Below are 18,480 nucleotides of genomic sequence, written 5' to 3' on the forward strand. Positions count from 1 at the left end.
TGATAAAAGCGGGGCTGTCCCGAGACAGCGGGGGAAGTGTCTGGGGCACCAACATCAGCTCCCCGGTGCCCTTGACTTACCATGACGATTCCTCCGGACTGCTCTGCTGTGCACATGCTCATGATGGGTGCCATGCCAATGGTGGTCCCTTGGAAATAAACCCCACTAGGAAACAGACAAAAAGCCATTCTTAAATTAATACGGGATGAAGTCATTTCCTAACGTTTGAGATTCTGTTGGACATTCCTGCATCCCAGTAAGAGAGCAAGAAGAGGTACCCAAATGAAAACGGCCACATGAGGGGGTGTTTGCAGGCGATTTGGAGCCTCGGTTCCTTTAAAATTGACTTTGCGTCGCCGTCTCATACTCCTTTCAGATTTCTGCTCGCGAGACTCGGCCAACGACCAGCTGTGACCTTTGTTCTTACAAGTCGTATCCTGCCTATTCCCCGTGGACTGGAAGGAGCTGCTCCTTTTTTTTGTTGTTGTTGTTGTTTTTCATGTTTACTTATTTATTTTTGAGACAGAGAGAGAGAGAGAGAAACCCAAGCAGGCTCTGCACAGTCAGCACAGAGCCCGATGTAGGGCTTGACCACAAACCATGAGATCGTGACCTGAGCTGAAACCAAGAGTCAGACTCTGAACCGACAGGGCCATCCAGGCGCCCCAGGAGCTACTCCTTTTGAACAATGCCTGCTAATGAAGCGCTGAGGCCGTCACAGAGAATCACTGGTAACTAAATGAAATGCATGTGGTGGTTCACTAGACTTCCTGCTGTAGCTGAAGTTTGCTTTCCTGTGTGACGTTATGATTAGGCCAGAAACCCGAACTCTTTAAAGCGTGATGCTAACGTAGTTGGCAAAAGGGGAATCAGCAGAGAAATGACTGCTCCTCTGGAGTCAATGTGGAATAAGCAGCCACAAAGCCTTACTACACCAGAAGGAAGTTTCCAGGAGGGGACGTTATGGCTCAGGTACCGGCTCCCCCCCCCCCCCGTGGATTCTTAACCTGATCAGTGAGTCCAATGACATCAAGGCTTGTTTCATGCAAGCGTTGTTCATTCGACCCTCTTGCGTTACAAATTAAACATTGTTTGTATTTGTCAGGGGTGCCTGCGTGGCTCAGTCAGTGAAGTGTCCAAGGTCATTCCCATCTGTTAGAGAGAAATGGCATTGTGGGGCACCTGGGCGGCTCAGCCGGTTAAGCGTCCGACTTCGGCTCAGGTCGTGATCTTGCGGTTTGTGGGTTCAAGCCCCGCGTTGGGCTCTGTGCTGACAGCTCAGAGCCTGGAGCCTGCTTGGGATTCTGGGTCTCTCCCTCTGTCCCTCCCCCACTCACACTCTGTCTCTCAAAAATAAATAAACATTAAAAATTTAAAAAAAACCCACATTGTTTGTATTTGTTGAATCTTCTTTAAGGGAATCTCTTTTAAATCTTTAAATGACTTACTCATGTTATCTTGGCCATGTACATACGTAGGTATACACATACTGTTTGAAAAGTTAGTTATTTTGACAGCATTCAACTGGACAAAAGGGAGTAAGTATATATAAAACCTCATCTGTGTATGTATGCATGTATGTATCCATCCATCTGTCCATCCGTCCGTCCTTCATACTCATATGTACAGCAGTTGGGGTTACAGGTTTTGTATTTACATCCATATAGACCATTTTAACAGATACCATTATATATGCATATAAATAATAAGGTTATATAAGAGGCTAATTTATTTCCAGATGTTCAAGTTGGACAGACTCCGTTTGGGGAAAAAAATCAAAACAAAATACTCTGACTCAGAATATCTAAAATGTACTTTTAGTAGTTCAGGATTAATCAATGCATAAAATATGAGGCGACCACAAATATCCAAGGCGGGAAAAAAAAAACAAACAACCCTGTGAAAATGGCCAAAGTAAATTATCAGGGAATGCCAACAGCCTCGGTTTGTATGCAGGCATTTTCTAAAGTGAGGACGGGGTAAGAATGCTTTTTAGCTTTCTATAAGTTTTTAAGAAACTAGATACAATTTGCCTAAGACAAGTGTCTCTGACCCTGAAGCTTTCAATTCAGGGAAGTGAGCTACATGAGAACGTAAGAATAAGGTTTAAGGGTCTTAAAAAAAGTTTGTCACTTTGGGAAAAACGCACTCCTTACTAATTCAGTTTATGATTACACTTTTTTCCCTTTAAATATAAAGGTGTCCGAATATCTTCCTAATATAGTATGTTACATTATAGCTGTGTTTTCCCTCATGTTATTATCTCCGTGACACTTAGAGCGCTCTGCAATTTCCTTGTTCGTTGTCACCTTCTACCAACGGACTGGGGACTCCTGAGAGCAGGGAGCCTTCCAGTACTGGTCACCGTTATGTTAAAAGCACCTCAAGGGTGCTGGCTTCCTGATGGATGCTCAGTCCACAGCGATCGAAAGAATGCAGACCGCTGGGGTCCTCTGATCTAGAAAACCAGAGTCCTAGAGAAACAGGAGGAGGAATGAACATTTCCTCTCTCCAGGCATCTGGCAATAATCATCCTAATACATCGTCCTCACATCTTGCATAAACATTTTTCAGTAATAATGAAAGAAAATGAGCTTTTTTTTTTTAATCGCCTACTCAGGACAATTTTATATCAAGACAAAGACTAGACAAATTTGCATAGAGGAAAACATCCAGGTGATGGAAAAAGAAAATAAGACGTCTCTTGGAGGGATAGGTTTCCTAGGGGGTTCAAAGGGAGACGTTCCCAACAGACCCACAGTTTGGTCAGGATGGCGTGTGCCCCGCTGCTGTGGGCTGGGAAACACCCTTGTACAAGCCAGCGAGCTCTGTAGAGAGGCGTGCAGCTTCAGCGACTGCCAGGACAGGGGGCTGCTGAGGTCACGCGTTCTTCAAGCAAAGAACAGACCACGAACACCCTACCTGATAAGCTGGGCGTTGTCATGTGATTTTCGAGGTAGAAGCTTCATCTTTCTCCAGTCCAGGAATTCGTGGAGGCTTGTGAACGGGTCCTGACTAATCGAGCATTTGTCGATGTCATTCCATACCTCGACGCCCACCAGCACTATCCGAATGTTCAGTGGTCTGTAAAACTGACCGAGACAGGCATCCTCTGGGGATCACATTCATAAGAACTTCAAACGAAGGCTAGGACATATTTGCATGTTGTGAACCTCACTGACCCGGGTGAGAAAAATCCCTTTCTGCTCCCTTGTTCCTGTGGCATTAGAATTTAAGAAATATTTGCAGTGCCTGATACAAAGTGATGTGTTAACTGGGTTTCCAATGTGGTTGGCCAGTTAGATGCCAAAGTTAATAGGCTTTTTGACGTCTGCCCTTATTGGTATGGAAGCACACGTTCCACACAGTTCACTGGTGATTTAAAATGTGCATATAGATGTGTTACTATTGCTAACATAGTCACATTATGCCTAAAGACAGCCAGTTAATAACTACGGCAAGAAAAACAATGAGGGAATTAGGCTTTTTCAGACACTCTGCCAAGGACAATAATTTGTTCCTTTTAAGCAAAACGTTCTACCTACGAGTTGATGAAAATGAATCTGTATTAATTTTTCAGCAAAGACTCAGACTTGGCTGACACAATCACATTCTGTCACTTGTAACCAACCTAGAAGGTTCTAATCAAATGAACAAATCAATATCTTTCGGAATAATAAAGGGATAAGCAGAACCCTTCTTCGGGAACTTCGTTGACCATTCTCCTCACAGCCAGAAGCTACCTCACCAGAGGTGTCACAGGAAAGATCTTCTAAAGGAAGTTCCTCTTTTACAGCCTTGTGATAGAAAGTCTCGGGTACCCCGCCCAAAGCAAGTATTGTCATCGCTATTCTGTCTCCCGTCTGTACACATCCCTGACTTCAACCTACAGCCCTCCCTCCACAAGCAGATCATCCTGGGTCAGAGGTAGGACGGGCAATTCTTCTAATGGCTAAGGGATAGTTTTATCCAGGGCGAGATGAGTGGCCAGGGCAGAGGGAAGAACTCCGTGTTGCCCCCAACTACTTTCCTGCCCCCTAAGTGCGTTATGCTAAGGAGGTGGCTCTGTGCCCAGGACCCGGGGGTTGAGGACACGGGATCACCTGGCTGGCTGTAAAATCTTCCAACGCCCATGAGGGGTGAGGTGGTACACAATGGGAAGGTCCTCATTTTCTGAGACGCCCGGTAACCAGGCAGAAACAGGTGACTGATGACAGCAGCCAAAGTTAAGCTCCAGGTGTGAGCTCGTCCCATTTTTCCTCTACCAGCATCCGGGCCAACAAGTAACACAAGTCACAGAAGCTCCGCATTTGATGGTTAAGCCCCATTCCAATGTGGTGAGCCAGAGGGCAATCAGCTCCCCAAGTGTGAGCCTCTGACCCTGGTGCTGAACCCGCAGAGGGCAGGCTCGCCGTTTCCCCTGCTCGTCTCCCCGCGGTCATCTGGTGAGCACAAGGGTATGACTGGGACACAAGCTACATCGCAGAACGTCAACTGGGTTTCAAGCAGATGACAATTATGGGCATTACATTAATAAGTTCATGAGACAATGCTTCGACCCAAATGCTGCCCAACAGCTTGTTTTTAATCAAGAATTGCTCGGTCTGTGATATGTGGAATTTAAGAAACAAAACAGATGAACATATGGGAGGGAAGAAAAAAAGAGAGAGGGAAAGAAACCATAAGAGACTCTGAACGACAGAGAACACACTGAGGGTGGATGGAGGGAGGTGGGTGGGAGATGGGCTAGGTGGGGGATGGGCAGGAAGGAGGCCACTTGTGATGAGCCCTAGGTGTTGTATGTTATTGATGAACCACTGAAGTCTACTCCTGAAACCAATACTGCAATTAACCAATAGTTCATTAAAGGAACTAATTAGAACTTAAATTAAGAGAGAGAGAGAGGGAAAAAAAAAAGCATTGCTTGGTCTTGTCTGTGGTATCCACTCGTAAGCTCCCAGCCCAGGCTTCCTGGGCTGAACGAAGTTCCCGGACTCCTCTGGAATCCTGACGGCATGCGTCTTGGCTGCTGCCTTTTGACAGAGGGACCACACTTCCCACTGTGTCAGGCACAAAGGTAACAGTGATCAGGAGGCAGATGGGTAAAGTGTCCAGTGCCGATGCCCACACCGCCTTGCTAAGCGACAACCTCAGAGCCAATGCCCTGTGTGGGCTTCAGGGTTGTCTCCTGTGAAGGGGACACTGTGTTTGCCTCCGGTGAGGGCTGTATGGAAGGGTCACTAAGGTCTGTATGGGACTATGTGTCATTGTTTCTCAGAGCTGACGTCGGTGCTGGCCAACCAAGGAGCTTTTCGGACCATGACGGGCTACCATTTCTGCTGGCTCTCTCGGGTCACATCCTTACAACAGACTTCACACGTCAGCATATCACACACGGTCCTTCCTCTCCAAATCGGCGTCACCGAGCAAGTGTCGTGCGTGCTACTCCTCCTGAGTCATCATACACAATCCTGCCTGCTGGGAGCATTCTTCCCAGGCTGCTGATGGCTGATACCCGTAACCACAGCGGACACTCAGCGAGCACTTACTACGTCCTCGGCGCAGCACTCAGGACTTTCCATGCCGCAGCTCTCTTAGTGCTCACGACAGCCCCATGGACCAAGAGTTAGCATTAACCCCATTTTACACTCAGAGACACCGAGACCTGGAGGGATCAGGCAACCGCTCAAGGCACGACTGACGTGGCCGGGATGTGGACACGAGCAGAGTGGGCCTGTGCGCCCAGATTTAAACCGCTATGTAGCACGGCCACTTCTGTGCGAGTGCTCAGGCTCCCTTCCAAGATGACCCACTGTGACTGCAGGCCTGGGGAGACGCTCGACGGGGGCCTGGCGGCTGTCGGCCTGGCCCACGCAGCCCAGGATGGGGGCGGACAGCATCCGAGAGCGGTGGCATCGATTCGCCCACGAACGCAGCAGCGACAAGGATTTGCTCGGCTCCTGCTGAGTGCCGGGCTCAGCAGGGGCACCAAGAACAAGGACGAGGGTTCCCTTGCCCTTGCTCAGAGGTCAGCAAGAGGCTCAAGGCTGGGGACTCCTGGCCATTAGGACAGTTCACTCCAACAGACTGAACCCCCAAGAGAGGGCAGAAACCAGGGATTCAGAGGGGGCTGTGCTTGAGGGATCAAGGGAGGCTTTCTGGAAGAAACGGATCTGAAAAAAATGGGTGGAATTAAAGGGAAGGCCCTGCGGGGTCTGACACGAGAACTCGCATCCTTCAGGCAACCGGCTCGGGAGAGGGGGAACAAAGACTCCCGTGAGAGGGGAGGTACCTGCAGAAATGAAACGCACGGAAGACCAGCCCTTCCAGAAGTAGGTCACAGAGGGTCAGCGCTAACAGACCTGCGGTTGGTGCTAACTTCTTGAGAAGACGTGGGACAGACTGGAGGTGAGAGGTTAAAGAGGCGAAGCTTGGGCGATCACACGCGTCAGGGCTCTGCCCTGCCCTGCCCTGCCCTGCGGGATCAGGACCTGGGGAACATCCCTCGGCTCCAGCGCCCAGGCCTCGCTCTCGCCTCTGAGCATCAGACCCGCCTCCTGTGTTTTACTTACGGGGGTGGGGGTGGGGGGAGTGGCCTGGAGGTTTCAGAAGGTCACCTTTGCACTAAATCACTGCCTGGTCTTTCGGCCTGGGCTGTCGTTCTCCCCGTTCCCTTCAGGCCAACGCAGCCGGCCGGGCAGCTGTTAACGTGAAGTTGCCCCTGGAGCGGCCGTCGTTTTGGGGCCGAGATGCTGTCACTTGCAACGATGCAAAACTGAACCTTGGAACACTGGGCCAGAGCCCAGCGCTCATCAGTGAGCAGGTTCGGAGGCACAGAGCATCTGGAGGGGCCCGCGGACCCCCAGCAGGGGCCTCGGGGTCTGCTGGGGGCGGCCCGCCTACGGGTGCTCAGCAATTGAACTCTCTCTCGGCCAGAAACACAAGAACAGCCAGGCTGGCAAATTCCATGCAGTCCGTCAGGTCTTTTCCGAGGTATGTTGTTCTCTAATTACCGGTGCAAGTTATTACCAGCCCCCCAGTTGCCAAGGTGCCTGGGCAGTGATGCCTTTGGAAGCTTCCAGGCAACTCCAACGTGCAGGAGGGTGTGAGAAGCCGTTTTAGACCGAGAGCCAGCACCAGACAGCTTGATGGCTCTGTTCTGCGGGGTGCATGGAGAAGGGCAGGTACTCACACAGCTTCGCCCTCTGCTTGTGGACAGGTAGTGTAGGGAGTGTTTCTGAGCACACACTCCCGGGATTAGACCAGGCTTCTGGGGTTTCCTCTAGGTCTGAACCACCTTTGCCAAGGTTGGTTGCCAAAGCTCCCAACCTCTTTGAATGGGGGGAGGGGGAGGGGAGATATTCCAACAGCCGAATGAACCGAAAGCCAATGGCCGTGTCTCCGGACCTTGGAGCCCGTGTGTCCCTTATATACGACAGCCTGCCCTTGGCGGGGGGGGGGGGGGGGGGGGGGGGGGGCCCTGGGAAGCAACTCGGGGAGACCTGGGAGGAGGCGCACTTAGGAGTTCCCCAGAGGGTCGGATGCGTCCTACAGGTTTTCCGGCTCTGATGGAGGAGGGTTCCCCTCACGCTGGGTCTCTGGCCAGAAGGGAGTCTGGAGGGAGATGTAGCCCCAGGCCACCGCGGTCCAGACAGCGTGCATCTCCTGTAGCCGTTCCAGGCCCGGGAATTCTGTGCTCAGAGGAAGGGGAAGTCCGAGTTCCAGCCCAGGACCAGAGGCAGAACCGATGTCACTGCCAAGTCAGACGAGGTGTGCTTCATTCCCTGCAGCTCGTTTCTAAACATTTACGTGATTTGAGTGATTTAATTACCCCAAGAAGAACTTACCTTGTCAACGTGATTAGCGATCTCTATTAATCGCTGCTTAACTTTTTCCAGATCTTTTCCTTGCCTCTGAAACTTAATAATTTTAAATGTCAGCATTAATAACGGCAAGAATATCCATAGAATCTCATCTTCCCAGCTCCTGGAACTGTGAAGTCTTAGGCTTCACACCCCCCCCGGGGCCCCCCCCAGTTTACGGTGAAATGAGTTCCCATCCTGATGAGTAAATTTCCCTGTCTGGGGACTTTCTGAAACTCCCTGAAATTTGCCCAAGCCAAGCGCTCAGGAGACAGCCACTTCTGCGATTTTTCCAGCCTCACAAATGGTGGAGGCTGTGACATGTGTTGGCGGAGAGAACAGACAGCGAGAAGGCAGTCCAAAGCCATTTTTCATATCATCAACTTGATTTTAACATCATCAGAAATTTCCTTTATATGTGTTTTTAAAAAAGAAACAGTAAAAGGAATAGAAGCTCATGGCCACCAGTCAAACAAGGCAGAGGAGGAGGGAGAAAAGTTAATGAGGCCCCCTTCTCCCCTCAAATCTGACCTTCCTGAACGGGAACAGTTTTCTGAGAAACGGTCAAGCCTGTTTCATTCGTAGGTGTCGAGTGAGTTCATGAGAGAAAGTCACCTCACTCAGACCATGTGGCAGAGGTGAGGAAGGAATTCAGAGAAGAGCATCTCAAAACAGCTCACCGGAAACCAATGAAAGGAAGAAAGCTAACGTAGCACCGAAGCACACGTCAGTTTTTCTGCCGTGTCCCTGCAGCCTGAATTCGTTAATTCATTTTGGTTTGGGATGCGTCGGACATTTTTAAGCCCAACTTTCCCCCCAAATGCTGTAGAATACCTTCTCAAGCCATCTGCCATTTCCCCCAAATACTTCTGTTTGGGGACCTTAGCCACAGGGCAGTCCTGCCTTTACTGCAGCCCTTGCCATTATTTTGGAATATCAGGTGCATTTTTAATATTTCATACGTGATAATACTAGGAAACCGCTTCAACGGGTTGTTTCCAATGCTTTTAAGGGCTCATAGAAAATGAGGTTAATCAGGGCGAGGGATAACTTGCTCAATATTTTCTTCTCCCTATTTCTGTTTTTAACCAACTGTACCGAGAAGTTTTATAAAGCTCTTACCTCTCGGTTGTCCGCAACAATAACCAGCTCTACGTACTTGGTCATCTTGAGGGTCTCTCTTTTATGCTGCCAAAAGTAAACATGGACTTTAATTTCCCATAACACCTCTCCGCGGCTTCCAGAACACTGCCTGTATCTCTGGACCCACACCCTTTAACTGAGGCGAGAGAATCCTCACCACCGCCACTGGCCCTACCCCTGTCCCCTCTGAAGTTCACCTCCAACCCCGACAACCTCTGGAAAACCTTCTCCACATGGGTGACCGGCCTCCATTTCTATCTGGGAAATCCTTCAAGAGGAATCCCACCTGCCCTCTGACTCATTGATGGCGGCGGGACGAGAACGAGTCAAGAACGTTATTACACGAAACATGCACGTAGATGAGTCAGACCAAAGCAACTCTCCGGAACCCCAGCCAGCCGATGGCCATTCATTCTGAGCCACCTGCGGCACATTTGAAGATCGCTACAGAAGACGATGCCATCCAGCGTCTCATGTGTGTCGCCTTCCCCTCTATGGCCTACTTTTGGGGGCAACACTGAATAGCACGTTTCAGGCAGCTTACTCCTCGGGGCCGATCATGCGAAAATCTAGTTAGAAGCAAAGGACGAGTGGTCCGGACAATGGGGGACGGCCAGGCTGGAACAGAGTCGGGCAAGAAGGAGGTGCTAAGGGTAAAACCAGAAAGGATCAAGAGCAGCAAGAAACAGTGTCAAGAAAGGAAGAACGGAAAGACTGAACTCCAGGCCCTGGAGAAGGGGTTTTGGGGAGGGTGAAGGAGCGGAGAGGAATAGAGAGACTGTGCACCAAGGGGCAGGCATGGAGGAGGGGGCGATGGCAGACGTATGACTAGTGAAGGCAGCCTCTGAAGTGGGTTACGTTTTAATCAAGCTTCCTCAAAACAACATTTGCACTCTTCCATGAATTACTGGGAGAATCCCAAAGGCACTTTTAGGAGAAAAAGAGCAATTCCTGGAGGGTGGTCTCAAAAGCACACATGAAAAACAAAAAAAAAAAACAAAGCCTTCTGCTTCTGCAATGAAAGGCAGTTGGAGGAAACGGGGGTCGAGCTGGGTTTGGTCCCCGCGACGGACGGGCTGGTGTCTGCGTTAACGATCTTGCTGCCCGGTTAAAGCTCTTGTGCTCTGGCCATGCTTTCAGACAACGGCACAAATGACCGAGGCATGCTTTGAATCAGCTTTCCAGTCACATAAGCCCGAGGGAAACATCTTTTATAAAACAAATCCCCATCAGTCCAGGATCTTCCAAACAGGATTTTTACAAGAAAAATGTTTGTATCATAGCAGTGTTCCTGCTCGCCGCCCAGCTGTGCTGATTCATGAATTTAGGTATCCCTCAAGAAATCTGGAAACCTTCTGGAAGAGGGAAAAGGTATCATTTCTCATATTTTTACCACGTTATAAGAAGTCAAGCTTCATGACCATGTGTTACAGGCAGGCTTTATGGTGATAGCTGTGGACTCAGACGGGAGAAAAGATTAGCCCCGGCCGTACCCGCTCGTGTACCCCCAAATGCGACACCTTTGGAAGGGGTGAAGATCTGGCCCTTTTCCCTTATCGCGGTGTGAAAGACGCAGAAGTCTCCTTTTCTCCCACGACTCTGCGATTAATCACCAACAGATTCAGCGAATCCTCCAGGAAAAAATACAGCTCTATCACAGAAAAAATGAATTAATCTCCTGTTGAAAAACTCGCAGGAAGGGCCTTGGTTGTTCAGGCACTTACACCTTTCAGACCACGAAGGGGTGAAATGAAGGACCAGGGGATTTTTCCAAGTGGCCTTGGATCATCATTTAGAAAATACACAATTCCAGATAATGAAAACAAACACATGAACGCAATTTTCCTGTCTCTGCAGTTTTCAGAGGAGTCCAGATTTTCTCATGAATTCAGAGAATTGCAAGCTCAGAGAGAAGCCTAACCACATAATAATAAAAAGCCATGGGGGAGGGGCCGGCTCATGGCCGCGAACATTCATTCCTCCGTCAGCGGCACACAGAGAGGCTTAAATTACCTCCGCATGATTTCGACCTATCTGGGCCGTCCAGTTCAAAAAAAAAAAAAAATCGTATATAAAATTTTTGATATGCAGAGCAACATTTGAAACTGGTTGCTTGATTGAATTTTCACTGTCGGGGTTATAAACAAAAGCCCTTCCCCAAACAGACAGGAACATAATAATCCCCTGAACGTGGCCCAGCAGTCTCGGTTCCAAGGTGGAGACCGAGGCGTTCTCGGAGTCTTGCTCAAGAGGGAACCAGTTCCTGGGCCTCTTGAAGTTGTCACAGCCAAGTTCCCGGAGACAGAATATCCCCCAACATGCTACAGCAAGAACTTTGGCCCTGGGGACTTAACCCAACCCAAGTCAGAAAAACAAGCTAAGATTAGGGTTTCGATAAACTCTCATCGAACCTCCTTCCCCATAGGGGCCAGACTATTTGTGTATCGTTACTCGCCCCACAAGTATTTACTGCAGCTCTGTGTTCGGCGTGATGTTAGGTGCTAGGGATATGGGGACGGACAAACAACCTAAGTTAAAGTGCTCACGAGGCTCACCTCCCAGGAGGGGCCGGGGGATGGGGTGACAATAAAAAGTTAGCAAAAATACAGCTAAGTCTGTGGAAGGTGCTGTCTCCATGAGGTTAAAGATGGGGGCGTGCGACTAAGGCGGCTGCGACCTAAGGAAGAGAAGTAGGTATGTGTGGAGGAACAGTGTTCAGACAGATGGAACAGCAACAGCAAAAGTCCTGAGGCTGGGAGACCAGGCGGTGTTAGAGCAACAGGCAGGAGGGCTCCATAGTCTAGGGCGGAGGGAGGGTTGCGGATGAGACGTGCATGGGGCAGGGGCCACGGCAAGGAGGCTGAAGGTGACCTGAGAGCAACAGGGAGTCCCTGCATGTGAGGTTCTAAAAATGTCACTCTGGCTGCTGGGAGGACGGATTATTGGAAGACGATGGTGGAAGCCAGGAGTGCAGGTGATGGCTGGCGACCGCTGGGACAGCAACCATGAAGATCAGCGAATGGCCTCCAGCTGACTGGGCTAAAACCACCATCAAGAGACAGTAACAACGGAGCCCGGGCCAGTGTCTCCAAGGGTGGCAAGATCGGCAAATTAAACAGATCAAAAGTTTGGTGTATCTGCCTCTGAGTAGAGAAGGGTCATTGTTGGCTCGCGCGAGGCTCTTGCCTTGACTCCGAGGTCACTTTGTGAGTATTTAGAAGCTGAGCCCTGGTTCCCGCTGTGTGAGGTCTTCTCTTGCATCCTGGCAGTGACTTGCGTGGGGGTGAAGCACACGGACAGCGTGGGGGGACAGCCTCCGGGGCCCGGCCAGGACGCGGGCTGCAGAAACGACCAGCCGAAGAGGCGAGAAGCCAGAAGAACGGGCTCAGTCCGGTGAACTGAATGTTAACGGGACAAGTGGAGTTGAGTTCAAAACGCCAGTGGCACCAGCGAGATCTGTTATGTATTTATCCAGGGTCTTCATCGATTTGGGTCTTAATAAGAATCCACACCTGGAGATTCTGGGGGTTCGGCTCACACTGATGGATGCTCAGGACTCAGGGCCAAAGAAGCAGCTGTGGAACCGCCCCCGTTACCTACCAGCAAGATCTAGGAACGAACGACCAAGGGAGGGATGGATATGCAGATGGTTATGTCAGAGAGGAATTACGTTACGCCTGCTGCAATCAATGAGGTCACGTGGTTCTGGCCACTTCCGGATACTCCACTATCCTTAGGCTCTGCGGAGGACGGGTAGGATTATTGCCACTCCTGTCACCACCGCAACTGTGTCTTCTACCAAACCAATAGGAGAGGCTGTCTAGAAATCAAAAGCGGTAGTCCTGGCCCGTTTCTGAATGGCTACTTTTTTCTTTTTCTTTTTTTAATGTTTATTTATTTTTGAGCGAGAGAAAGAGCGTGAGCAGGGGAGGGGCAGAGAGAGAGGGAGACACAGAGTCCGAAGCAGGCTCCAGGCCCTGAGCTGTCAGCACAGAGCCCGACGCGGGGCTCAAACCCACCAACCCCGAGGTCGTGACCTGAGCCGAAGTCGGACGCTCAACCGACCGAGCCACCCGGGTGCCCCCGAGTGGCTACGTTTGAGGAAACACGGCAGGGTCTCCCCGACCAGCTCAGCAGCCTGAGCAAACACTGTTTGCCAGAGGAACTATCGCCTTTTGCATCTGAGTCATAATTACCCACACTAATGGAGGGGAACCGCAGCACAGATAATCCCCAAAGAGAGGATAATTCAAACACAATTTACATGTGCCTTTGGGCCGTATTATGTGATTTTCCTCCTGTAGCAGATTTACCAAGCCTTCGCCTATAGCTTGCTCAGGCCGGTGTTCAAATGAGCTTGCATTCTCGAATGGCTGGTTGATGGGCAGGGAAGGAGGGCGGTGAGTCTACAGGACAGTCGAGCGGCAGGGGCTCCGTGGGTTGCGGGGGCGCGATCTGACTGCGAAGCTGGAGACGGCAGGCGCCCTGCCAGGAGCAACCTGGGTCCTCACTAACACCGAATGTAGAGCCTTGTAAAAATGACAAACAATACCTCAGGCTCACAGTATAGCCAGTGCAAACCCTGAGCGCTGATTTATTCCTGCTGCTCCGGGCAGGAAAACGCACGTATCTGCAGAAAAATCTCAGCCTGCAAACCAATCTTTGCAACAGTCACCAGAAAATGCTGGGCGAAGCCGAGGGCGGTCACCGTAGTGCATACACAAGAGGAACAAGCCGCAGTGACATTGATTTTGTGGAGCATAAAAGAAGGAGGCTGTAAGTGAGGCAGGTGAGCGGCACGTGACTCGAATGTGCCCCTTTCGTATTTACCCGAGAGGCCATCCCAGACCATCTCGCCTGCCGTTCCAGTTCCCAAGGATTCCCCTTCTTTGAAAATGACGCTTTTGTCTCATTTTCATTATGTAGATGGACTTGAAGTCACAGACATTTTCTCTTCCGTGAAAACAATCGCAGCGACTTCTAGAGCAAAACGTTGAGGACGGAGCCTTCGCTTTTCAATTTAAAGGTTCACTTACACCGCAATACGAACTGTTAACAAAAACGGCGCTGCTGGTCTGGTTTTCTGCCTTCCTCCTGAAGCCAGAAGGACTGGAGATTACGGTGCCAATCGTAGGTCGAGAGAGCCCTGAGCTTAAAGAATGAAAATGTGGCTGGCGGGTGGAGACCCAGGTCGTACTTCCGCACGGAATGGCAAACGTACTTGAGTGTCATTGACGCCGTCAGGTTGTAAATCTCGCAGCACGGGTGCTGGGGTCTCAAAGCAAAGCACCTCCAAAGCCAAATGCAAATGTTCTACTTGTTTATGACTGGAAGAGCTACCGATGCATCACCTCCTCTCTGAGGTCCAGAATGGAAGGCAAGAGTGTCGCAAGAGTGAAAGAAACGTGCCCTGGGGACCACAGAAGCCAGACTTTGTGACTCCAGCTCTTAAATTTGTCACTCTACCGTGCGCGTGGGGGGGGGGGGGAATGCAAAAAAGCAGGATGAAAACTCTCTGTAACTGCCGTAGGCAGGTGTGTGTAGGGGGCAGATTTTTCAAGCTTTGCTCCCTGCGGGGGGGGACGTTCGGTCTCCACCACTGAGTCTCAGTGTCAAGGTGGGCCACAGTCCCAGACGGGGGTTCTTACCCTTTTGCGTGATGCGCAAGAGAAGGAAGAAGAGTGGCAAGCACCTGTCATAGAAAATCTTGTGAGCAGGGGCTCCCGGGAGGCTCAGTCGGTTAAGCGTCCGACTTCAGCCTAGGTCATGATCTCGCCATTCCCGAGTTCGAGCCCCGTGTCGGGCTCTGTGCTGACAGCTCAGAGCCTGGAGCCTGCTTTGGATTCTGGGTCTCCCTCTCTCTCTCTACCCCTCCCCTGCTCATGCTCTGTCTCTCTCTGTCTCAAAAATAAATAAAAACATTAAAAAAATTAAAAAAAATAAACATTAAAAGAAAACCTTTTAAGCATATTAAAATTTTTTTTAATGTTTGTTTATTTTTGAGAGAGAGAGAGAGAGAGAGAGAGAGAGAGAGAGAGAGATGCAGAGAGAGAGGGAGACACAGAATCCGAAGCAGGCTCTGGGCTCCACACTGTTAGCACGGAGCCCAACTTGAGGCTCGAACCCACGAACTGTGAGATCATGATGTGAGCCAAAGTCAGACGCTTCACCAACTGAACCACCACAGCGCCCCTAAAATCTCGTAAGCATATTAAGAAATCGAGGATGTTAGGGTCACACAGGCAGAAGACCAGGATGGAGAGAATCAACGACATCAAAATGAAGGCGAGGGGAACACTCTCTAGTCACAGCTGCGAGGGATATTTTACGAAGAAGAAATCATTTAGGATAATGTTTACTGGTGGAACTCAGACAAATGACTAGGAATGAACGAAGGGGAATGATATGTATGGAATGTTGAATGTTAAGCAGTGTAACATTCAAAGTCAGGAAAGACAAAATGTGCTGTCTGTTAAGTGGGACCCTGAAGAACATGTCCCTGGGCCATCTAATTATCACACATTTGACATCATATTTATGAATTCCTGATTTCTTGTCAAAAGGGGGACAGGAAAGCCAGAGATGAAAAATCAGGAAGTTGTTGACAACTTCCTATCTGGTTGTGCTCATTGAAAGGCAGGGCCCCCAGCCAGATGTGGCTACCCTCCTCCTTTTTTAAGAGAGTTCGCGGGGTGCCTGGGTGGCTCAGTCAGTTAAGCATCTGACTTCAGCTCAGGTCATGATCTCGTGGTTCACGAGTTTGAGCCCCGCGTCGGGCTCTGTGCTGATGGCTCAGAGCCTGGAGCCTGCTTCGGATGCTGTGTCTCCCTCTCTCTCTCTGCCCCTTCCCTACTCACACTCTGTCTCTCTCAAAAAATAAACATTAAAAAAAATGACACCCCAGTAGAAAATGAATAAATTTGTGCATGTTTAAAAAAAAAAAAAGAGTGTCCGCTGTGGCCTGTGGGGCCCACATAATGCTGGACGTAAAAGGGTCAGGCAGTCATTTGGGGTGGAGGTTTCGTGGTATTGCACCACGGGCTGTTGAGGCCTCTGTGTTTCTGTCCACTTAGTAGGGAGGGAGGTTAGCGGCCCAGACTCCATCAGGCAACGACTCTTTCCACTTCTGTAGCAGAGGGAGAGACCTTTGATGAGCAGGCCCAGGAGCAGGTGGCCAGAAAACACAGAGAGCTTGGACGGTCTTGGGAAGGAAGGCCAGGCATTGGCATCACGGACCGGGCTAAGCAAGGCTCCTCAGCAGCCCTGCGTGGCCAGGACTCTGGTCACCTCTGCACGGGCACGCAGGCAAAGACCGGGAATGGTACGCAAATCACAATGAAGACCCTATTTGTAAACAGACTGGTGGATGAAGAAACCTCCAAATTGTCTTTCTCCTGTAGCAGCAGAACTGCTTGGCAAGGGCAGGGGAGGGCCTGTTCTCGCCTTGTTTACGGAGGCGGGTGCAATGGTGGGGGTGCGACCATGGGTCCGGGCCCCTGTCGGTTCAGACACGTAACGAAGGGTGATTTTGTCGGCCTCTGAGCCCGACTTTATCATCGGTTAATGACGCCGAGACTGACATTTGCAAAACAACGATGGAGGTTTCAGCATCTGGGTTCGCTCTGCACAGGTGATGGCAACCGCTCCGGATAAAGCGGGTAACTCCATCCCGCAGACACAACACCCAGACAGCAAAATTCCTCCAGATGCCCTCGCCCTGGGTGCCCCCAGCTGGAGTCCCCACACCCCCAGGAGCACGGCCTTGGTGTCCCCTACCCTTCTTGCCCACGTCTGGGAGGGCGGCGGGAGCCTGGTCTCTGCAGCCGGGGCAGACGTGCCGTGATGTGATCCGCAGGACCCCCAGGTGCCTCTCAGGTTCTCCACCGGGAAGAGCTTGTACTCATTGGTTTCATTTTTCATTGGTTCCAAGAGATACGTGTTATTTTCAAATGTAATAAGTCCCCTGTTGAAAAAGAAAGAAGGAAAAAAGTATATAATTTTTAAAGGTAGCTTCTTGTTTATGGCCAAGGCCCTGTTCTTAACAAGGGAAGGAATGGCAGGAGAAAGGCCAATTTATTTATATCCTCGGGTTTTAAGGCCATTTCTGTGCAACATGTTTGCATGGATTTTCTTCTTGCAAATATTTTGAAAACAATCTGGGAAATTTTTTTGTTCAAATATTTCATGGTAAAGAATAGACTGCATTTAGCCTCTCTCTATTTATTTTTTTTAATTTCAATTTACAATTTTTTTTTTTTTTTTTACTGGCAAAAAGGGTTGAGAGAAACGCTGTTTCCTCTGCCTTGGAAAATAACTCTATCTGAATTAGCAGGTGTGATTCAGGAGGGAAATCTTTTTCTTTAAAGGCAAATTCCTGCATGTGAATTATTCAGTCTGGTCTACTACGTTTCCTAAATATTTGAAAGGATTCTGTTGTAAGGTTGAGCACCCACTTCTACTTATTTGTGGGAGACGTGTCAACAAAGGAAGCAGTGTAAGGGCACAAAGCATTAGGACTGCTTCCTGAAGGCTGAGGTCTGTGACTTGGCTAAAGGTGGATCTCTCTTTATAGGAGAGAGGACTGCTGGGAAACATCCTGGGCCTGAGGTTGACAAGGCGGCCTTAGGGGTCTGGCAGTCTGGGTGTAAGGTCTAGCTCTGCTACTTACTAATAGTGTGAACTTGACTTCTTTGACCTTGGTTTCCTTACCTGGCAAATGGGATAGTAATACCTATTTCTCTGGGCTGCTATGTCATCTAATGGAAACTTTTAGTCCTGTGGACGCCATAGATCAGTGCTTAAATGGTAGCTGTCCTCTTTGTTATTAACAAGGGCAGGTCCAAGGATTAGGCTTCTTTCTATTATTCCAAATCTGGAATAATTCTATCTGTTATTCCAAAGACTGACAATTTCTGGAAGGTCCTGTGCTTTGATAACACATTTGCCCACATACTGGCCATCTGTGACTCCCTGATAGGAAATATAGCATTAATATGATAAATACATTTCTGCGAATGACAGTAACTCCTTAATTACTGAAGTAACTTCAATACTTCAATACAAAGGAACTCTGAAGTAACTTTTCGATCTGGGAATAAAGGTATAAATTCTTTTAAAAAACAGGCAACTTTGTTACACATTCTCTGCCTTGCAGAGAGAGAAGGTGGCATCATGCCAGGGACCACGATGCACGTCTGCCCTTCTGGAGCATGACAGAGCCGAGACAATGTTCCGCTTTCCAGAAATGAGCAGCGCTAGCCTAAGGCGGTCAGCTTCCTTCCGGTGTTAGGGGAACACTGCCCTACATGATGGTTTCTGTTTCTCTCTTTTCCAGTGTGGGACGATAAAGTAATTTAAAAGGCTCTTCTTGGTGTTGAAAGAAGGATTTTCTTTGGAGAAATGGCAATTTGAGTAATAGAAAATTGGCAGCTTTAAGACTCTTCCCACGCAATAACGGAAGCTTCTAGAGACTTCC

The 18,480-nt window shown here is 49.5% G+C and overlaps 1 protein-coding gene across 2 annotated transcripts in view; it reads right to left on the reverse strand.

The window, feature by feature from the left end:
• ADAM12 (ADAM metallopeptidase domain 12) overlaps window positions 1-18,480 on the reverse strand; it is a 350,145-nt gene that overhangs the window by 87,085 nt on the left and 244,580 nt on the right. For both annotated transcript variants that reach the window (XM_047824703.1, XM_047824704.1), the window contains 5 exons: window positions 16,782-16,968; window positions 8,985-9,050; window positions 7,848-7,919; window positions 2,923-3,092; window positions 81-165 (listed from right to left, as the gene is read on the reverse strand). In XM_047824703.1, coding sequence (XP_047680659.1) covers window positions 81-165; window positions 2,923-3,092; window positions 7,848-7,919; window positions 8,985-9,050; window positions 16,782-16,968 — 580 coding nt within the window. The remainder of the gene's footprint in view (window positions 1-80; window positions 166-2,922; window positions 3,093-7,847; window positions 7,920-8,984; window positions 9,051-16,781; window positions 16,969-18,480) is intronic.

The sequence above is a fragment of the Prionailurus viverrinus genome, chromosome D2, assembly GCF_022837055.1.
Source record: "Prionailurus viverrinus isolate Anna chromosome D2, UM_Priviv_1.0, whole genome shotgun sequence".
Taxonomy (NCBI): Eukaryota; Metazoa; Chordata; class Mammalia; order Carnivora; family Felidae; genus Prionailurus; species Prionailurus viverrinus.